Below are 23,572 nucleotides of genomic sequence, written 5' to 3' on the forward strand. Positions count from 1 at the left end.
CTATGTGTGTCATTATGTGTATAAGGGCATTAATAATGTGCGGCATATGTGTAACAGGGTACTACTGTATGTGTGTCATTATGTGTATAGGGGCACTAATAATGTGCAGCAAATGTGTAGTGGGCACTATGTGTGTCATTGTGTGTATAAGGGCATTAATAATGTGTGCCATATGTGTAGGACATTATGTGTAAAAGGGCATTAATAAAGGTTGTCATAATGTGTAATGTGCATTATGTTTATAAGGACATTAATGTGTCTCATATGTGTAAGGGGCATTACTGTGTGGAATTGTGTATAAATGCATTACTAATGTGTGGCATTATGTGTATAAGGTGCTCTACTATGTGGTGTTGCATATAGAAAGGGCACTACTGTGTCATCTAGTGTGAATAAAGAGCAATAAGGTGTGTTGTAATGTGAATAAGGAGCAATTCAGTGTAATGTAATGTGAATAAGGGGCTCTACTGTGAGGAGTAACGTTTATAAGGTAAAGTGATACTACTGTGGGATGTAATATGAATTATGGACACTATCGCAAGATAAAATGTGAATAAAGTTGCAGTACTGTGTGGCGTAATTGGAATTGGGGTTACTATTGTGTGGCCATGCCCCTTCCCAGCAAGAAGATGCCCCTTTTTGGGCTGTGCGTCAAATGTGCGAACTGTTCCTATTTAAAATATAGGGGGTACAAGGACTGCTATGGGTGAGGGGTGATGGTGCTGGGAAAGAGGTGCAAGGTCAGAGGCAGAACCAGTGGTGGTGCTAGGGGGCACCAGCCAAAATCTTGCCTAGGGCATCATATTGGTTAGGGCCGGCTCTGCGTGGATCATACCAGTGCCATCGGAAAGACACTCTTTTTGTTATCTGCAGATTTCACAAGAGAGGATGGCCTGCTGATAAGCAGACACTGGCGAAGTGGCTTGGGATGAAAACGTCAGAAGCACATTCTCAAGCTGATCTCTCTCTGTTCCGGCTAATGTATCTGCTCACTCTACTTGTAAGGTAGGTCCATCATGGGCAGCACAATGTGGTACTTCAGCAGAACAGATATGTAAGGCAGGCACATGGTCTTCCATTAACACATTCATTAGACATTATGTCGTAGATACCTTTGCCTCTCGGGACGCTGAATTCGGGTGAAGGATTCTCCTGTCCAATCAAGAGCGTCCCCACCACTAAATTGCTTTGGGACATCCAATGTTATCCTGTGGATAACCTGTGGACCCTGCCGGAGAAATATTAGTTATGGCAAGAACTTACTGTTGATAATGTTATTTCTCCTAAGTCCACAGGATCCACAGTGATCCCACCCTGACACACCTGATTTGAGGATCCTTTTACTCACTAGCCTCTTCCTTCTTGTACGGATGGGTGTGCATGTGTGTTCTTCTCGCCTGATTAGGGCTCTCTATGATGCTCCTGCCTTGAGCTTTGGAAAAACAACTGATTTGCCTGAGCCAGGAGGCGGGGATATATGGACGGGCCCGTTGCATTCTGGGAGGACAAATCTTTGACCGATTGGTGCAAATCCGCTGTCGCGTCATCATATCCCAATGTTATCCTGTGGATACTGTGGACTTAGGAGAAATAACGTTATCAACGGTAAGTTCTTACCATACTGAATATATATAAATAAAACAAATGTTAAATGATAACTGTTTTGAACAACTAAAACCGGCAATCTTAATGCTTTATACAGGCTGATATATTCAGATAATAAAGCCACGCATATAAGAATTCAGCAGCACCTAGTACAAACAGGTACTTCTCATGGCACGGTGTGACAGTTACAAATGTATCTGCCTGCAAAGGCTGGAAGTCAATCAGTAGCTATTCCAGCAACACTGTGATAAAGATACTTTTGTGTCATCCTGCCTAACGTGCTTAGCCAGAAAGGATACATGAAACACATAATATCCAAAGTGTACTACTTATTATTAAGTTACATTACTGACAAGCTGCAGTAAACAATATGGAGAACTTATTAAGAGACGTGTATAACCATACTCATAGCAGATATATAAGGATAATTAGGCATTATAGGCAATATTCAATTGATTTGCGCCCTCAATCTCCCATCTAAAGTGATGGGAGATCCCGGGGCGCAATTCAATTGGGGGGTCTTCGCGCTGATCGTGCACATAAAGGTCGGTTTGAGCCGCCTATGAGATAAACCCGACCAAAGTGCTAGGCACAATCGCGAAAAGTGCAGTTTGGGCGCCCAAACGAGTCACTTTTCGCACATTTCAGCTTACCACTCTCGGAGAGTGCGAGCTGAAATACAGAACTGGCAGCCATCGCGCCCGAACTGAGCTACAGTTGAATGTCCTAGTCTAAATATAGTATGATATGAAGGGACTTATAATGGAAATGCAGGGTCAGTTTGTGCATAATACATATTGCTCAGTAGAAGCACATTAAAGAATGAACATCTACAGCACGTATTAATGACAGCATGCAGCAATTGATTTTAATATTCTTTATTCACATTTTCTGACTCTTTATCCCACTTTACTATCCTTTTAATAAACTTTGTTTCTATATTTAACTTTATATGGCCCTATTCAAATAATATATACTTTTTACTCATTTCATTTTGTGGAGGGGAGGAGGGGTGGTCTTCAGTATGCCGACTTTTTCTTGCTGAGTCCTTTTCTCTTCTTTCTGAATTTGGAAATATATTTGAATCAGTGGGTGGACCAAGTATATGTTTTATTCAAGTATTTTCTTATGGAAGTATGAAACTGGCTTCCTTCAGAAATCTTACAACTGCATTGTCCTGGTGCGGGATTACTACGATTTGGTGAACAGCCTAACTATCCCTAAATTGTTCTATTTTACCACTGGCTGCCACGTCTTCTTCTCACTGCAGCTGTGCTCAGCGTGCATCTGGCAGGTGGCGCTGAATTACATCACGTTTGCTTGGGTGGTGACTTCCTGCTCTGTCCGTGCTCCCACTATTAAAATATATTACAGCTGAAAACTATGCATGTGCACTATTATCCCGGAAAAACCGGGATTGGAAGCGCCAATACAGGGATTCAAATCCCGATATTGTGCGGCCAGAGTCCTGGGATCACGCGGGATTGGCCTCCCTACTTCCTCCTCTTCCATTCTCGTGTTTAGGATTTTTCTCTAGCGCCCAATCTACTTGCCACCATAGCAACACTAATTTCTTCATTCCAGCCTTACACCTCTCCTTTCAACTTTCTAACAATGCTTTCCCCAGTTCTGCTCCCCTTCCTTACTTTGTGTCTTCTCATTCTCTAGATTTAAGCAGGGCGCTGCCTCCCCTTGGTATTCTCTGTAATTATGTAATCTAAGCACTGTAATGTATATTTGAAAAGTTATGTGCTTGTCTGTGTTAGTATGTACCCATGTAAATTGTATGTTTTTCCCCTTATGGCACTATGTAACCCTTGTGGCGCCACATAAAAAAAATATAATAATATAAGTAAATGTGGTTGCTGAAGGATTTGACTTTTATCCACGCCCATTATTGCTAAGACAAAAAGAGCACCCCATCACTAAATAGCAGCTGATGCATCAAGGAAAACAGCCTGAATGTTTATTGGCCATTGTGGTTTTAAATTATTGATTCACAATCTCCAGTGAGTGAATTGCACTATGTTGTGGCTGGTGGGCTTTCAGCCATACTATGTGAAATTTATTTCACCCTAATATCCTCAGCCAAATCCTTAACTTGCGTTATTTTTTTTGTATATGAAATATTCTGGACACATATAGTAATATAAAATACATTTTATTTGTAGCAAATGTCCCAACAAGTTATTGCTATGAGCTGAATATGTTTATTGGAACATCTGACCCCCAACTGCACTAAAGTACATCCAGCCACTGTTGGTCAAAGTGTCTGGTAGGTTCTGATAAGAATTTACTTAAATCCTCTTGGTGTTGCCTGGTGTAAGTCATAGTGGCCCATTTAGCAATAATCACATTTGCATTACAATGCAATCTGGGCATGATATTAGCGGCCAAAATCGCATTGCAGTATGCGATTATACTGCCGGCATATATAAATCTGCACCCGTAGGTGTCAGAGCCCGTCCCTGTGATATTTCTGAGTGTTAGTGGGCCTCCCTTGTATCTGCGGTCTGCTGACAGTGCATGCGCAGTGGCCTTTGCTGGGGAGGGTTCCATAGGGAAAACTTTTGCCAGCTAAGGGTGGATACACACCTGGCCGATATCGGCACAATGTCGTTTCCGGACTAATCAAAACAACATATTGTACATATTGGACAGTGAGTATGCCTGATTGTGCATACCTGCAGGTTGTATGCGATATCTTGTGGTCGTCAGGACTACACGGGCAATCGGAATATATTACATGTGACCCAGTGCAGTATAATGGAGGACTGTCATTCCGACGTTCATTATGCCGACTGATGGTACTGCAGATACCATCAGTCGGCATACTGACCAGTCAGCCAAGTACACCCCATCCTAATATGTAGCTGGTCTAAGTTTGCGTTCTGCAGCCCATAGGCTACCATTATGTCTGTCTGTTATTACACAGTTTTGTTCTATTACTGTTGTTACAATTGTAAAGTGCAATGGAATATGCTTCGACTTCCAGAGCTTGATAAATCTGACAGCATTGCAACCCCCATAGAAACCTATGAGGGATGCAGCTGCTGTTGGTAATGGAGGGCACGCCGCAGATATCTTCAATATCTGGGGATACTTAAAATGTATGGATATTTTTCGGGAACATGTCGCAAGTATTTTAAACCCATAGGGGCAGATGTATTAACCTGGAGAAGGAATAAGGAAGTGATAAACCAGTGATAAATATAAGATGATACACGCACCACCCAATCAGCTCCAATATGTAAATTAACAGGAGCTGATTGGCTGGTGCGTTTATCACCTTTGACTTATCACCGGGTTATCACTTCCTTATGCCTTCTCCAGGTTAATACATCTGCCCCATAGTACGCAACGTCAGTACTTCGCAATCCTACCGATGATCTGCCACCTCGCACATCCAGTACACCGTGAGAAGACGCCAGTAGTAAAGATGGCCGATGAGTACGTCACGTATGGCACGTTGGCGGACCATACTATTTTACGTTACTCTATGGTACGTCCCTATGACGGCAAGGAGGAAGATGGCGCAGGTGGAGTTCGGGGACAGCGAGCTGTTTGAGCAGTTAGATGAGGAGCCAGCGCCGCAGCCGTCCCATGTACGCTTTGATCAGGCCGGGGAGAGCGTGGTGGATCCCGGCGGCCTGCAGGATCATCTTTCCAGATGCGAGGAGACAATAGCGCAGCTGCGCTTGGAGAATATCCTTTAGACCGATGCGTAAAAGCCAATGACGGAAACGGCCTCAGTAACGTCCTCCTTACAGAGCAACCCCAGTGTGCTCATTACGTTACTAGCGGCGGGTGTCCTGTGTAGTCACTGAGTGGTGCTACTATGTGAGGCAGCAGCACATGTGTGTTGTTACATGCCACCGCATTACATGCACAGCACTGCTCCTGGCCTGGCATTGTACCCTGTGTATGTATCACCCCCCCTCATCGCATACCCTCCAACATGACCCGCCCCACTAAGTACAGAATGCTCTGTTTCTGGACTTCCCTATTAATTTATGATTGCCATCACCTGTGATGAAACAGCTTTCTTATCATTTAACTAGTTCAACACAGGTGATGGAAATCATAAATTAAGAGGGAAGTCCAGAAACAGAGCATTTTGTACCTAGTGGGGCGGGTCATGTTGGAGGGTCTGTCATCGTCCCCCTAGCACTGAGCGCAAATCAGTTCCTTCTTATTTCACCGTATTTACTGACCAGGGTTCGGTATATTATGTCCATGTTCACAAAGTCAGCGTTCTTTATGTTGACATAAGAATTTGAAAGTTACTGTTATGTTGGCATTCAGCATGTCGACACTGATGTAATGTCGACAGCATTTTATTACTGGGTTCACCGCTAACTCTAATGTACATGTTGACATCCTGTGAGTAAAAAAAAATTCTGACTAGGTTAACGTTAGTCACTGACATGGTGACAATGATTATTTTCCCTTAACACTATGTGAACATCAAGAGCTCAGGAGAAAGCTGTCTGTTCTTTCTCGGCCAAGGTAGGATAGAAATACTGCGTTTTCAAAGTTTTTATTTTTTTGGCAGCTTTGTTCACCATGATAGTGCATGGCAAGTAGTGCTAAGAAGTATGTATTGGTATGGAAGACTTGGATTGGGTATAGGGAGGCCAATCCCGGGCTGTTTTTTTCAATCCCGGGATTCAGGATTGAAAAATGGTCAATCCCAGGATTGCAGTAGGGAGCAGCGCTGGAGGGAGGGTGTAGGGAGCAGCGCTGGAGGGAGGGTGTAGGTAGCGGGGAGGGTTGGTAGCGGTGTGGGAGGGAGGCTGTTAGCACTGCACGGAGGGAGAGTGGGTGTAAGTAATAACACTATTAGGCGGGCGGCCTCGGCAGCCATGGACACACTGAACGCGGCGGCATTTCAAATGTTAGCGCCGGCCGCCAGCCAACCAGAGCTGGCGGACCGGCAGCCAATCGGGGTAGCGGCTGCAGCAGTCGCTCCTGATTGGCTGCCGGTCCGCCAGCTCTGATTGGCTGGCGGCTGTCGCTACATTTGAAGTGCCGCTGCGTTCAGCTTGTCCATGGCTGCCGCCTGCCTAATATTAGGAAGTAATAATATTTACACCCACCGTCCCGCACATACGCACTGTAATCCCTTGAATCCCGGGATTGGAGGCTCCAATCCCTGGATTCAAATCCCGGCTTTTTTGGCCCAAATCCCAGGATCCCGTCGATCCCGGGATTGGCCTCCGTAGTTGGGTACACACTATGCTGATGCATCCACCGGTAATACTGGCCAGTTTGGTAAGCATACTTACCCATCAGCCGGTTGTTGCGTTCTTCCTGACGTCCCTACTAGTTGGTCATCTGAATTTGCCCGCCCAGCTGTGATGTCAGTTCCTGCAGCCAGTATACGGTCGGCAGGTCGCCCATACGCTCACCAGAAGAAGAAGAAAGAAGACTCCTTTTTTGCCGCACACTTGAGAAATCCAAATAAATATCTTTGAAGTGTTAAAACATAGCCTTTAATATTCTATATTTAAAATTATATTCTCCAAACAATTTCTCAAGAGTGCGCCAAAAAAGGAGTCTTCTTTCTTCTTCTGGTGTCTCTGTATAGTAAACAATTACTGACTTTGTGGTGCACCACCAACAGTTTAGATTGGAGGCCCTGTGCTTTATTACCCGACAATTGTTGGTTAATATTATGATTAGTTTTCTATAAGTTTTTGACCGGTGTGTAATCAAATCCTGCCTTTTCGCCCATACACTCAGCCAGACATACTGATATATCTGCTTATTTTGTGCGGTAAGTCAAACCTGATAGGTCTGGGAACGACTACATTCGTGGACACATCTGGTGTACACACCTGCACTACAGATCTATCGTCTGGTCAATGTAATAAGTTTAATATCTACTAGTGCATACCTAGCTTAACTGAGCTGCTTTTGGGATGTGATCACAATGCCGGCTGTGGGGATCCCGGCAGTTGAAATACTGATGCTGGAATCCCGATACCCAGTAGAATCCCGACCATAATTATATCTGAGGGGGGGGGGGGGGGGTAGGTTTAAGCTGCAGAGAGGAAGGGTGAAGGATAGACACTCTCGGTGGTGGGGGCAGGCTGCGGGGGAGGGAGTGTTAAGTTTAGGCAGTGGGGATGGGGCGGTTAGGTTTAGGCACCTCTGGGTGGGTGGGGGGGGGGGGGGGGGGAGGGTGGTTAGGGTCAGGAACTAAGCAGGGAGATTAGAGTTAGGCTGCAGGAAAGGGTGGGATAGGGTGTAGGGGTGAGAGGAGATAGCCCATAATCACCCCTTTTGGTATGTCATTCTTCGGGGTTCCAGTGTCTATTATGGCCACCGGGAAACCATTGGCCAGCATTCAACATTATATGTGGAGTCCCTGCTGTGATGTGCTGTAACTATATATGGGATAATGTACGCTTTTATACATTATATGACAATTACTAGATTTTCTGTGACAAAAAGAAAATTGCAAGACTATAAGTAATGCAGGTTACTTCTAACTAATTCTTTCAAGCAGGGCTGTATTTTTCTTTGTATTAAACAGATATTTATAGGCATTAATACATATGTTAACCATTTTATCGCCTTAGTAAAACATGACGAGCAGATGTTTTTGTATCAATTTTGCAGAACTGAATCGTTTATTTGCTCCCTGTTAATGTAAAAGGGAACCGCTTCACTTTTATGGTGCAGTTTAAATGATAGTAACAGTCATTGCGTTTTTATTTTTTTAATAGCAAAGATAATTAAGTACTTTTGTTTGTGACCATTTTTTTCAGTGGCTTGTCGGTGGATGAGAAATTTGATGGACCACTGTTACAAATCTTGTTTATGAACCACGTTGTTTCAAAGTAAGTTACTATTCTAACGTGCTAAATAAGACCATCTTAAGGCGGTATCCAATTACCAGGGCTAATTTCTTACGTCCTAGAGGATGCTGGGGACTCCAAAAGGACCATGGGGTATAGACGGGATCCGCAGGAGACATGGGCACACTATATGACTTTGAATGGGTGTGAACTGGCTCCTCCCTCTATGCCCCTCCTCCAGACCTCAGTTAGATTATGTGCCCAGAGAGACTGGACACACACTAGGGGAGCTCTCCTGAGTTTCTCTGAAAATAGGATTTTGGTACTTACCAGGTAAATCCTTTTCTTTGAATCCATAGGGGTCACTGGAGTACTCTTGGGATATGGACGGGCTTCCGTAGGAACACAGCACTGAATATTTAAATTTAGTAACACTCCACCCCTCCATATCCCTGAGCACTTACTCAGTGTTTTTTACTGAGCCGAACAGGAATTAAGAGAGGTTAATAATGGAGTATTACATATAACATAACTGACAATAACGAAGTTAACCCATAACGTTACTGACAACTAACAGTTGACACCCTAACCAGCACTTGTAACGTGAACCAGTCGGTGAAAATGTGTTACCATAAGATCCTCAGAACTAACCCCAAGTAAGTAAACTGCTCTGGGTGGGCGTCCAGTGACCCCTATGGATTCAAAGAAAAGGATTTACCTGGTAAGTACCAAAATCCTATTTTCTTTTTCATCCACTAGGGGTCACTGGAGTACTCTTGGGACGTACCAAAGCTTCCCCCGTGGGCGGGAGAGCAGTTTGGCACTTGTAACACTAGGCGGCCAAAGCTAGATGCTGATGCCGCAAAAGTATCAAACTTGTAAAAGCGCACAAACGTGTGCACTGAAGACCATGTAGCCGCCCGGCAAAGCTGCGTCGCAGAAGCCCCACGACCAGCTGCCCATGAAGTTCCCACAGAACGTGTGGAATGAGCGGTTACTGACGTAGGCGGTTGTAACCTAGCATGAAGGTAAGCCTGGCGTATGGTCAGTTTTATCCATCTGGATAAAGTTTGTTTAGATGCTGGCCAACCCATCTTGGCAGCATCATAGAGAACAAATAACGTATCCGTCTTACGAACTGAAGACGTTCGGGTTACATAAATGCGTAACGCACGAACCACATCCAGAGTTCCAGAATGTGCTGTCAACACAGGAACTACTATTGGTTGATTGATGTGAAAAGATGACACTACCTTTGGTAAGAAGGCGGGATTCGTCCGAAGTTCCGCTCTGTCATCATGAAACACCAAATACGGTGGCTTGCAGGACAAGGCACCCAAATCCGAAACACGCCTTGCCGAAGCTAAGGCTAAGAGAAAAATTGTTTTCCAAGTGAGAAACTTTATATCCACTTGTTGTAAGGGTTCAAAATATGAAGACTGTAAGAACTCCAAAACCAGATTCAAGTCCCATGGCGCTGTAGGTGGAATGAAAGGAGGCTGTACCCTGATTACACCTTGGAGAAAGGTGCGTATAGACGGCAATAGAGCCAATCGTCTTTGAAAGTAAATTGACAAAGCAGATACCTGCACCTTTAGTGTAGATAAACGCAATCCTCCATCTAAGCCTGATTGTAGAAACAACAAAAGGCGGCATAACTTGAAAGCTGATGTCGGAAATTTCCGAGCTTCACACCAACCTATATAGGCACGCCATATTCTGTAATAATGAGCTGCCGTAACCGGCTTTCTAGCCCGTAACATGGTTGGTATAACTGAATCTGGAATGCCCTCTCTTTTTAAGAGGGCGGTCTCAACAGCCACCCCGTCAAACGCAGCCGCGCTAAATCGGGGTAAAGAAAAGGACCCTGTTGTAACAGGTCTGGACGTATCGGGAGTGGCCACGGATCGTCTGCGAGTAATCCTCGAAGATCCGAGAACCAAGCTCTCCGAGGCCAATGAGGCGCCACTAGTATGACTGTGAGCGACTCTCTTTTGATCCGTTTTAGCACCAGAGGGAGCAGCGGAAACGGTGGAAACAGATACACCAGACTGTACGGCCACGCGACAGTGAGAGCATCCACCGCGACTGCCTTTGGATCTCTTGTTCTGGACACATACTGGGGCGTTTGATGATTGTGTCGAGATGCCATCAGGTCCACCTGAGGATAACCCCATCGCTGAACCAACATGTGAAACACTTCTGGATTTAATGACCATTCGCCTGGGTGAAGATCCCGACGACTGAGATAATCCGCTTCCCAGTTGTCCACTCCCGGAATGAACACGGCCGACAATATCACCTGGTGGTATTCTGCCCAATTGAGGATTCGAGCTACTTCCCGCATTGCCATGCGGCTTCTCGTTCCTCCTTGTTTGTTGATGTATGCGACCGCTGTCGCATTGTCCGACTGCACTTGGACAGGCTGAGAGCGAACCATGTGCACCGCTTGTCGTAGCGCATTGAAAATCGCGCGGAGTTCTAGAACATTTATTGACAGCAATTTTTCGTGATCCGCCCAGAGACCCTGGAGCTGACAATTTTGAATTACCGCTCCCCAACCTCTGAGACTGGCGTCCGTAGTTAGAATTATCCAATTGCAAACTCCGAACCGTCTTCCTGCGGTTAAATTGTGTTCCTTGAGCCACCATAGCAGAGAAACTCTTGCTATTGGTGACAACCTCACTCTGTGGTGAATCTGCAGATGCGAGCCCGACCACTGGGCAAGCACGTTCAGCTGAAATGGACGAGAGTGAAATCTCCCGAACTGAAGCGCCTCGAAAGCTGCCACCATTGTGCCTAACAGGCGAATGCACAAGTGTACCGACACTGTGCGTGGTTTGAGTACTAATTGTACTAGATGGCGTAGCATTTGTACTTTCTGTTGTGGTAGGTAAATCCTTTGATTGACCGTATCGAGAATCATACCTAGGAACTGAAGGCGTTGAGACGGAATCAGATGTGATTTCTTGAAATTGACAATCCAACCGTGGTGAACCAGTACATTGTAAGTTAGCAGCGCATGTTGGGTAAGTATCTGTTGAGACGGAGCTTTGATGAGCAGATCGTCTAAATACGGAACTATCGTCACTCCCAGGGATCTGAGGTGAGCTATCATCACAGACATTACTTTGGTGAATACCCGAGGCGCTGATGACAGGCCAAACGGCAGAGCCTGAAACTGGTAATGGTTTTGGCGTATTGCAAATCGTAAGAATTTCTGATGAGGCTGCCAAATTGGAATGTGTAAGTACGCATCCTTGAGGTCTAGCGCAATCATAAATTCCTTGGTCTCTAACCCCGCAATCACCGACCGTAGAGACTCCATTTTGAATCTGTAGTAAGTTACGTACTGATTGAGGCCCTTTAAGTTCAATATTGGTCTGACTGAGCCATCCGGCTTCGGGACCACAAATAGACTTGAATAATAACCCTGACCCTGTTGGTGTACAGGGACCGGAATCAACACTGCCGAATCCAGTAAGGACTGAATGGCAATTTGCAAAACTGTCCTCTTGTCGTCCGACAGAGGCAAACCTGTCTTGAAAAACCGCAGAGGCGGAAGACAGTCGAACTCTATTTTGTAACCTTTTAACACTAAATTGCGAATCCAGCCCTCCGCGGACGTGTGGAACCACGCCCCATGGAACGTGTGAAGGCGTGCTCCCACAATTGGAGATCCGAGATGGGCTGGTAACCCGTCATGCCACTGGCTTGTCGGTAACCTTAGCGTCTTGGCGAGTTGTGTTGGTTTGATGGAAACCACGTCCTCGACCACGTCTAGCAGGCGTGGCTGATCCTCTGCCACGTCCTCGAAAGGGCTGAGGTCTAAAGGATTTGAACGAAGGTCCAGCGTACCTTCTTCTTGGCGCAGGTGGAGGCAATGGTAAGAACACAGACTTACCTCCCGTAGCCTCCTTAATCCATGCGTCCAATTCTGGACCAAACAACTTCTTGCCATCGTAAGGCAACGCCTCTATACTTCGTTTGACCTCTGCCTCCGCTTGATAAGTACGCAGGTAGAGTGCTCTTCGTGCCGTAACTAGCGAAGATGAAATACGAGAAGTGAGCTGACAGACGTCAGTAGACGCTGTACAGAGATACTCTACAGCCTCAATCATTTGATTCACCTGAATTATCAGGTTTTCGTCATGTAAAGCCGATTTGAGTTCTGTAAGCCATATTATGAGCGCCTTAGTGACCCAAATGCCAACCAATCCAGGTCTTAGCATCACACCTGCTGCTACATACATGGATTTAAGCATAGTTTCTATCTTACGATCTGACGGATCTTTAAGCGTAGTAGCTGATGGCACTGGTATGGTTAATTTCTTGGTAAGCTTTGACACTGAAGAATCAACTATTGGTGGATTCTCCCATGTACCCGTTACCGATTCTGGAAACGGATAACTAGACTTAAATCTGCGAGGTATAGAAAACCGTTTATCTGGATTCTGTCTGGATTCTACTAACATCTGATTTAGAGAATCCGACACAGGAAAACTTACTGGCGTCTTCCGTCGTTTAGTAAATATGACCTGATCATTGGTGAGAGGCTGCTCAGCTTCAGGAAACCTTAGCGACTGCCGTACCGCTCTGATGAGATCATCAATGCCGGAACTGTTAACATCCTCGCCGTCTGACTCCACTTCGCCCTCCTCCCCCTCATCGTGTTCCGTGAGGTCTGGGATGGAATCGTCAGACTGCAACATAGCAGACACTGGAAAATCATAAGACATATGAAAATTATCCCGTTTGCCCAAAATGGATTTGGACCCTACGCAAGGCTGAGACGCCTCCGGTAGTTCTGGCGGTCTCACCCTAGACTCAGATCTTAGCGTTTCTCGCTCCAGACGAGCAGCGGTCATTTCTGTCTGAAATTTCTCCAGTACATTTACTAACATACCCCACGGAGGATCCGGTGATGAAATTGGTTGCAAAACCGGAGCAGAAATGGTATTCTGAACGGAATCCACAAAACATACGTTACATGTGGTAGATCCATCCGGTAACACACTGCCACATACTTTGCAAATATGCTTTTTAGTTTTTGCTGGTGCCTTACTCATTATGGCGACAGACAATACAATACACAAAACACAGACACCTGCACGACTCGGTAAAATAGCAATAAGGTGGCTCTGTATATATATCTGGCCCAGTGCAATACACGTGGCCAGTACTATAAATTTTGATCCCAAATTCCCACGAACACCCCTGCGCCTCCGGTGGAGAAGAGATGTAGGACAGGAACGTTCTGGAATCACAGAGGAAGACACAGGAAGCATGTTAAAAATGGCTGCCCTGCTATACTTATACATATAATCACAGTGCTGCATTCACTGATTATACTGTAATAATCCCTCTGCTGCTGCAGTATTTCACTGATATGTCCCCCCTGTAATGGCTGTTTATCTTATTACAGCGGCAGCGCAGCGTGTGGGCCCCCAGCGGGTATCGTAGAGCGCTATGTGCCTCGTGTGTCCCAGCGGTGGGCTCCTGTATAATAGCGTGTCAGCTACCAAGGTAGCGCTGCGGCGAAGTGAGGGTCGTTCCGAGGTGCCTGGCCGGAGGCTGTGGCCTAACGGGCGGGTACCTGAGCGGGGAGAGCCGCGGCGCCTGCACGGAGGTCTGTGGCCGAACGTGCGGGCGCCTGAGTGGAGAGAGCCGCTGCGCCTGCACGGAGGTCTGTGGCCGAACGTGCGGGCGCCTGAGTGGAGAGAGCCGCGGTGCCTGCACGGAGGTCTGTGGACGAACGTGCGGCCGCCTGAGCGGGGTGGAATGGGCGGGCGCCTGAGCGGGAAGATGCCGGAGGCTGAGAGGGGAGAGCCGCTCCTTGCCGTCACCCAGCACTATGTCTCCACACGTCGGGGCGGCAGCGGGAGCTGACCGCCCCGTTTCACATACCTCACTCCTGCAGACGTGCGGAGGCTCCGACGGGGCTTTTCAGTAAGCGCCGGCCAGCCAGTGCAGGAGGATGTGAGGGCTGTGAGGGAGCTCTTTCAGAGAGGCCCGACACGCCCGTGCTGCAATCAGCAGCTGCACTATCCCTGACCCTGCCTTTTGGAAGGGGGACAGGGATGTGGTCAAACAGTAGAAAAAATAAAATAAAAGTTTCTTCAACAAAACCGTGACTTCAGCTAAGCATGTGTTGCCACGTTCAGCACAGAAAAAACACTGAGTAAGTGCTCAGGGATATGGAGGGGTGGAGTGTTACTAAATTTAAATTTTCAGTGCTGTGTTCCTACGGAAGCCTGTCCATATCCCAAGAGTACTCCAGTGACCCCTAGTGGATGAAAAAGAAAAGACTTTGTTGGTTTTTTTATTTTCAGGGAGACCTGCTGGCTACAGGCTCCCTGCTTCGTGGGGGAGGGGACAGAAGCAGACCTACTTCTTCTGAGTTAAAGGCTCTGCTTCTTAGGCTACTGGACACCATTAGCTCCAGAGGGTTCGATCACTTGGTGCGCCTAGCTGCTTGTTCCCGGAGCCGCGCCGTCACCCCCCTCACAGAAGCCAGAAGAAAGAAGCCGGGTGAGTATATAGAAGAACAGAAGACTTCAGTGACTGCAGAAGACTTCAGTAACGAGGTACAGCGCAGCGGTCGCGCTGCGCGCCATGCTCCCACACATACTTCCAACGGCACTTGCAGGGTGCAGGGGGGGTGCCCTGGGCAGCATGTTACTGAGTTAAAAACTGACTCAAAAAGATATATTATAAGTGCCTAGGCACTAAATATAGCCCCCGCCAGTATAAAGATTTGAATTTGAGCGGGACTACAGCGCGCTGAGGTGGGGGCGTGGCTTAGCCCTCAAAACTTACCAGCGCAATTTTCTCTTCACAGACTGCAGAGACGCTGGCCCGGACCTCCACTCTCCTGATCAAGTAACAGGGAGCAAAAACGGGGGTGCACAGTAATTAGGTGCTATTATCAAACAGTGTAGACATCTGATATTTTATGTCGGTACTGAAATAGGCGCTGGGGTGTGAGCTGGTAAACTCCCTCTGTGTTTCTCTAACAGGCTTCCCTGTGGGTCTGTCCCCTATAGCCAGTTTGTGTGTGTGTGTGTGTGTGTGTGTGTGTGTGTGTGTGTGTGTGTGTGTCGACATGTCTGAGGCTGAGTGCTCCTCCCCGGAGGAAGTTGCTGGGGGCGCAGATAAGGAGTTGGGAGTGACTGTCGGCACAGCCGACTGCTGATTGGGTGAATATGTTGAGTACATTGAATGCAAATATGGCATTATTGACTAAAAGGCTGGATAAATATGATTCTCAGACACAAACATGGAGAAAATCCATGGAGGACGCCTTGTCTCAGGTACAGGCCCCCTCAGGGTCACAAAAGCGTTCATTTACCCAAATAGCGGATACTGATACAGACACTGATTCCAGTGTCGACTATAGTGAGGCCAGTTTACATCCAAAATTGGTTAAGAGTATTCAGTACATGATTGTGGCTATTAAAGATGTATTACATATTTCTGAAGTACCTGCTGTTCCAGATACAAGGGTTTGTTTGTATAAGGGAAAGAAGCCTGAGGTGACATTTCCCCCCTCTCATGAACTGAATGCTCTTTGTGAAAAAGCTTGGGAATCTCCTGATAAAAGGTGGCAGATTCCCAAGAGATTTCTTAAGGCATATCCTTTCCCCTCTGACGACAGGGAAAAGTGGGAGTCATCTCCCAATGTGGACAAGGTTCTATCACGGCTGTCCAAGAAGGTGGCGCTTCCGTCTCCTGACATGGCTGCCCTAAAGGACCCTGCGGATCGTAAGCAGGAAACGACATTAAAGGCCATTTATGTCACTACGGGTGCACTGCTCAGACCTGCCGTGGCGTCGGCATGGGTGAGTAGTGCTATTGCTAAGTGGGCTGATAATTTGGCATCTGACATGGATACCCTGGATAGGGATAACATTCTTTTCTCCTTCATCCACTAGGGGCCACTGGAGTGTAGTTACAATGGGGAATAGTAGGCAGTAGTTGGGAGCTGGCACTTTAAAAATTCTCACACTGTGGCTAGCTCCTCCCCTACTATCTCCCCTCCAAGCCAGTCTTAGTTTAGTGCCCGAGGGAGCTGGTTCACTTGGGTTTAGCTGAAGAAATTTTTCTTTTTTCTTTATTTTCTTTTTCTTACTTACACACACAGACTGGCAGCTCTGCCACTGCCAGTCTGCACCGCGGGAGCTGCCGGCGGGGTCCCATCGCAGCTGCGTGCGGCTCGGGATGGGCCCCGGCTGAGGGAGACACTGAGCTCTCCTGAGTTGGCGGACACCGCTGCGTGCGGCGCGTGTCGAGACCACTCCATCCAGCAGAAGATTCCAGCAGCATGGCAGCGGTGAGTATCGGTGGCCGGACACCGCTGCGTGCGGCGCGTGTCAGGGTCACTCCGTCGGCAGAAGATTCCGACAGTATACGTGAGTGCGATGTTGGAGGCCACTCCGTCGACAGAGGCCGGACACCGCGGCGTGTGTCGGGGCCACTCCAGCATCTGCAGGCAGTGGTGAGTAAACACCCCCCCCTTCACATGGATGTATGATTATATATTACAATGTGATCTAAGTAATATGTTGATACCCCCAGTGTGCCACTGTAGGATCTCATGTGTCTGGAGTGGGTCAGATTATAACACAGGGCGCCTTTTCTGATCAAATTTGGCGCCTTTAAGGGGGGGGGGGGGGGCGGAGCTTCAGTGCGCTATGCACAGCGCCCGCTCTGTACTGCGGCTCAGCTCTCCTCGCTCCCCGCCCGCGACACACATGCCGGCGGGGGATGCAGGGCGCTCACAGACGGGTGCGTTTAAAAGAGCGGGGGTCGAGCTAACTCCCGCTCGGTGCAGCGAGCGTTCCCCGGCCGCTGCAGGCTCACATCCGCATCCCGCGCTGTGCAGCGGGCTCCCTGCTCCCCGCACGCATTTACGGACAGAGCGATCACCGCCCCGGGTAAATCCCGCGCTGTACGCATTGCTGTCCCGCGCTGTACAACGGGCTCAGCGCGGACGGGGATACATGGCGCTCACCCCTTCGTGGAACTGAAGCAGGTTAGTTTAAGTTTTGGGGGCCGACCTATTTCAACAGCGGGCTCCCTGCTCCACGGCCACTGCACGCATTGCTAGAGGGAGAGTCAGGGAGCTTACTACTTCATTTAATGTTTGTACATACTCCCGCTTTGCTCACGGGCTCCCCGCTCCCCGGCACACACACAATGGCTAATATAGCCAAATGGTTAGAGCTTCTGCCTAGCAGTCTCCAACCCCGGGTTCAAGACTACTCACCACCACTTTCTAATAGAGCCTACTCTATATCAGGGGCTCATTAATGTCATTATAAATAGCATTTATAGCTTGGTGGCCAGAATAGTGGAGCATATTATGCATAGGAACCCAGGTTCACATATCACCCCCTACACAATTAGCTTAATTATATATATATATATATATATATATATATATATATATATATATATATATATATATATATATATATATATATATATATATATATATATATAAAAAAAAATGGATAAGATCAGAGCGACCACCGGTGGTAAAAAATATAAAACTAGAGAAGTATCTTTAAAAGCACAGACGGGATTTATTCAAAACGAACATAATCAGTTTAAAAAAGAAAATTTTTTTTGACACACATGTCAGCATCTAAAAAAGGGGGGTTATATTTCTAATAAAGTTTTCTGTTTAAAAGAAAACAGTAAAACATATACAGAGAAAAAGGCATAAAAACGACATAAATAAGTGCTAAAAACGGGTCCTCATGGTCATAAAAAATATCGTGCGAGGTAAAAATATATATCTAAAATTAATTAGAAAAGAGAAGTAGTGAATAGAATGAACAGCTTATCTTTGGATTTTCAGTAATAGCAGGAATCACCCAACGCGTTTCGTCCTATGTGACTTCATCAAGGGGTACCATTCTATTCACTACTTCTCTTTTCTAATTAATTTTAGATATATATTTTTACCTCGCACGATATTTTTTATGACCATGAGGACCCGTTTTTAGCACTTATTTATGTCGTTTTTATGCCTTTTTCTCTGTATATGTTTTACTGTTTTCTTTTAAACAGAAAACTTTATTAGAAATATAACCCCCCTTTTTTAGATGCTGACATGTGTGTCAAAAAAAATTTTCTTTTTTAAACTGATTATGTTCGTTTTGAATAAATCCCGTCTGTGCTTTTAAAGATACTTCTCTAGTTTTATATTTTTTACCACCGGTGGTCGCTCTGATCTTATCCATTTTTTCCATATTTCTTTTATCCTACACACGTACAAGTGTAGGTTTTATTTAAGATTGAGCAGACGCCCCATAAATAAAGGGGAGTGGTATCATAGAGAACTAATATTCTATAAGGGATTATAATAGACATACTGTGAAAAACTATATCTACAATTTTTTTGGCGCTGTCGGTTCACCCCATACACACACATATATATATATATATATATATATATATATATATATATATATATATATATATATATTTATTATGTATGTATACTGTTGCACATATATAGTAGCAATGTTTTTATTATAAGACAGACCTGGTTTCACATTAGCTCCGCTTTGCCACATAACTTTTTCCCCTGGCTTTTCTCGCAACTGGACGCCATTTTGGGAAACCAACCGAGCCTCTGAGAAACAGGGCGGGTGTTACCTTCCCTTTATTATTCCTTTGTTCCACATTATTATTATTATTATTATTATTATTATTATTATTAATACTGGTAGTAATTTGGGGAATGTGTGTGGCATCAGACAAACAGTCGCTGTAGCAAGTATCTGATGGGACCAGGGTTTGAATCCAAAAAAAAAAAAAAAAAAAAAGTTACTTTAAAGGAAGCTCCTATAGCCTAGTGGCTAAGACTCCTGTCCCACAGCGCAGCGCTACTGGTTCAGGTCTCCGCTGCTCCAGAAAGTTTATTTGAATCGTGTCGGTCACTACACGTTGTAGTGCAGACCTTGCATAGGGCTGTGTTTATTTAACCCACCTTTTCTCCTTTCGTTTGTCTCACCTGGGATAGTCAAAGAATTCCCTCTTAGGTGTGAAGTATGCGGTGGAGCCATCTGCTTAGCCCTCCACGCACCAGCAGGACGCTCCTGTTTAAACAGCTCAGATTATGCAGGTAATGTCACTGGTAACCAGAGACCTTTGTACGTCATTTCCCCTCTCCAGGTTTCTAAAAGAACCTTGCTAACCTTCCATGTTACAACTCGGCAGTGGAAACGCCTCTCTGGGAGGAGGAGAGAGATGTCCAGGATACTGATGAGGTCCGTTTATCGGTTGAGTCTGAACCAGTGTCTCAGAATATCCAGGTGCATTATACAGCAGTTTGTCTGATACTGCAGGTAAAGGAGGCGGACACGTCAAGTCCATCAGGGTTCGACGCCGATGACGAAATGACAGCGACTGGTCCAGTTTCGGATGAGCTGGGCAGGCTCCGGTGGACAGCCGGCAGACACCCGAATACACTTCAGGTATCAAACAATGTTTGTTTTCCTATCCTTTCCCCGCAGACGGCAGGAAAGGATATCAGGGCCTCTCCAAGATATACCCCTCGATGTATTGCCGGTCCAACAAGCTGCCGTTTTCCTGAGGCAACCTTGCTCAGGGGTCCATCGAAGACACATATGCGGCAGCTGGGTTCTACCTTGTCCGGAGCAGGTAGGTTGTGGAACAATTGTCCTCTAGGTTACAGGATGTTTCGCATCAGGATCGTTTGATACTGGGGTACGGGTCAGAATCACGATTCTGCTTTATGTTCTTGGGAGGTTCTGCAGACTCGGAACCTGCATTTTCGCTTGGGCTGTCTTAACCCGACGACCTCTGGGGCGGCAACAGTGACAGGTGAACATGAAATCCTACGGGGCAGAGGGTTCAGGGGAAGGAACTTTCTGCAGGATTTCTTGAGCCATTGGAGGTAAGTCCACTTTGCTTTATCCTACTACTACTGCCCCAGCTCCAAGACAGACCTTTACCGGTCTTTCCTTTAGATTTTTCCGTGCCCTTTCAAGCTTTCCACTCCACACGGGCGATATCTCCGTCGCCACGGGATGTCAGGGTGAAAGGCTGAAGCAGAGTTTCAGCATCCTCGGTCCAGTCTGATTTTAGGTCGTCCTATACACCCACTACAGGTCAGACCTTCCTACCACCTGGAGGGTCCTAGGATGGGCGCATGTCGGTGAGAGAAGGCTTGGGCGGTTACAGACTAGATTTTGGAGTACAACCGTCTCAGGAGTCCCTCGGCAGGGGTCGACCGATTTACGAGGACGAGAGAGTCATACTGCAGGCGGCGCTCCATATGCTCCTAACCGCAAAGGGTGTTGATCACTGTTTTTCACATATCATTTGAATCGGGACAGTTCTCAGGCCTTTGTTTTCTCTTCACGTTCCGAAGCCAGTGGGCTTGGCCAGGCCTATTCGGGCCTTAGAATCCTTTCAGTCTGTGATTGCTAGTTGGACCAAGAAAGGTAGTTTTACGTGTCCTTTTGTCTTCAGGGATGCCGATTTACTGATTTCCGCTGGTTTCCTCATCGGGCTCAGATTCGCATTACAGGATTCTCATTTTCTCTGTCAGTCCTTTCCTTTCGGTCTCTCTTCCGCTCCCACAGGGTTCAGGAAGATCACAGAATAACTCTTTTTCAAGGACAGGAGGTGACGTTGGTTCCCTAATGGGACAATCTACTGCGACTATCCCACTCTGTACATTAGGTGGCTTCTGAATATCCTGAGGATCCAGGAGCTTCTGGTTAGACACAGATCCAATTTATGCTCCTCGTAGACGTTTTCTCAACTCGGTCCGTCAGAGGATTTTTCCTTCCTCGGCACCAGGTTCTCTATTTCTTCAGTCAAGTTGCGACGCAATGATTGGTCGCCTACATTCCCCTCTGAGCGGGGGACAACAATCTTCTTTCCAGATCAAGACACCAGGTCAGACTCCCGGGTGAGGGAACATTCCCCAGAGTTGTCAGCTGGTCCGATGTTGGATCGACCTCAGGACGTTCTGACTGACTCTTTAACCCTTTACTACTCTTGGACGTGAGCAGTAGCCGAGGATGCCCTCAGGGCTCCTGGGAGTTTCTGGTTATTCTATCCTGCCTCCTTTTTCTATTTCTACCTCACTTTCGGTAACACAGGAGGGGAATATGCGTGCTAGTCCTCTCGGTGGCTCTGGCTAGGCCACCCATGACTTGAAGATACGGCTACAACTGTTGTCAGTAGAGGAGCCTTGGCTCCTACCTCGACTAGACTGTCTACTTCAACAGGGTCCTTTGCTTTGTTCAATCTTACACTGGTTTCATTTAACCGTGTGACTGTTCACGAGACCTCAGAAGGGAGGAGTCCCCTAGTTTGGTTAGGCCTACTGGGCCCCGATTTCAGAAGTCTGTTACCTCTTCTCGCTTTTGCCACTTTTGGAAAACGGTAATGGACATAATACGGATAAAAGGGGTTTTCCCTTTCTTTCAGTTACCACTCAACCGTCATCTTGGGTTCCTCTGGGAGGTTTTGCTCCGCTGCGCTTCAAACCATATTGACCTGAATTTTAGGTTTCTGTCTTTTTCGGTTTTTCTTCCAAAAGAGATTAGCCTGGCGGCCGTAAGTGCGACCTCTTTTTCAGGGAGTACTCTATTGGCAACTCCCCTGACTGTGCTTCGACCTCGGCGGTCGTTTCTTCCAGAGGGGATGTCCATTTTTCATATAAATCTGACACTGGTTTTTCAGTCCTCTCTGAATGTTGTCAGGGCTCGCCAACTCTCTCTACAGAGGTCTCAGGCTATTCGATGAAGTGTTTTTCTTCTTTGTTCTGTACGATGCTCCCGTACTAAATAGCCGGGGTCCCAGCATACGCGGGGCAGTTGGATACATCTGACCATCAGACAGTTTTCTTGGTGGTTACTAGGGAACCTCCGGTTTCCATTTCAGCGCACTTTACGTGCATTGTAAGACCTTCGTGGGCAGCTGCCTGCGGGGTCTCCATGAATATTTTGTCGGGTGGCTACTTGGTCAAACCGACATTCGTTTTGTCAAATTCTACAAGTTTGACACTTTTACGGCCTCGGCATCACTGTTTGGCCGAGCAGTTTTTACAGGACTCTCAGCGCTTCCCACCCGTTTTTGGGAGCTCTGGGACGTCCCCATTGTAACTACACTCCAGTGGCCCCTAGTGGATGAAGGAGAAATCAGGATTTTGGTACTTACCGATAAATCCCTTTCTCCGATTCCACAGGGGCCACTGGACGCCCGCCCAGCGCTGTTCCTCCTGGTTTTTTGCTTAACGGTTTGCAGATCACCATATGACTGCTTGTTGAGTTCAGGCTAGCCTGGTTTTTTGTCAGGTTCTGTTCCAGGTTCAGTTTGTGTGCGCCTGGTTTACAGGGAGTCGCTAACCTCCTCTACCTTACGGTTTGGTTACTACAGCTCTCCTCGGGCACAGTTTTACGTAGACTGGCTTGGAGGGGAGATAGTAGGGGAGGAGCTAGCCACAGTGTGAGAATTTTTAAAGTGCCAGCTCCCAACTACTGCCTACTATTCCCCATTGTAACTACACTCCAGTGGCCCCTGTGGAATCGGAGAAAGGGATTTATCGGTAAGTACCAAAATCCTGATTTGACTCTCGGTTATATCAGGGACGCTGCAGCTTACCTAAAGGATTCGGCAAGGGATATTGGCCTCTTGGGATCAAGGGCCAATGCTATGGCAGTCTCAGCCAGGAGAGCGCTGTGGATTCATCAATGGAATGCTGATGCCGACTCTTAAGAAAGCTATGGAAGCTCTCCCATATAAAGGTAGTGTCTTGTTTGGTGATGGCCTCGCTGACCTGGTGTCTACCGCTACAGCGGGTAAGTCATCCTTTCTTCCTTATGTTCCGGCACAACAGAAAAAGACACCCATTATCAGATGCAGTCCTTTCGGCCTAATAAAAACAAAAAAGGGAAGAGGGTCGTCCTTCCTTGCCTCTAAAGGTAGAGGTAGGGGAAAAAGGTCGCCTGCAGTGCCAGGCTCCCAGGACCAGAAGTCCTCCCCGGCCTCTGCCAAGTCCACCGCATGACGCTGGGGCTCCCATACGGGAGTCCGTACCGGTGGGGGCACGTCTCCGACTCCTCAGTCAGGTTTCACTCGGGCCTAGATCCTTGGGTGTTAGACATAGT

General features: G+C 46.8%; 1 protein-coding gene across 1 annotated transcript in view; it reads left to right on the forward strand.

Moving 5' to 3' along the window:
* The first annotated feature begins 5,085 nt into the window (after positions 1–5,085).
* ZCCHC8 (zinc finger CCHC-type containing 8) overlaps positions 5,086–23,572 on the forward strand; it is a 238,495-nt gene continuing 220,008 nt past the window's right edge. Inside the window, exons 1-3 of the mRNA XM_063964450.1 lie at positions 5,086–5,310; positions 6,072–6,114; positions 8,382–8,453. Coding sequence (XP_063820520.1) covers positions 5,118–5,310; positions 6,072–6,114; positions 8,382–8,453 — 308 coding nt within the window. The 5' untranslated portion in view covers positions 5,086–5,117. The remainder of the gene's footprint in view (positions 5,311–6,071; positions 6,115–8,381; positions 8,454–23,572) is intronic.

Source organism: Pseudophryne corroboree, chromosome 1 (genome assembly GCF_028390025.1).
Source record: "Pseudophryne corroboree isolate aPseCor3 chromosome 1, aPseCor3.hap2, whole genome shotgun sequence".
Taxonomy (NCBI): domain Eukaryota; kingdom Metazoa; phylum Chordata; class Amphibia; order Anura; family Myobatrachidae; genus Pseudophryne; species Pseudophryne corroboree.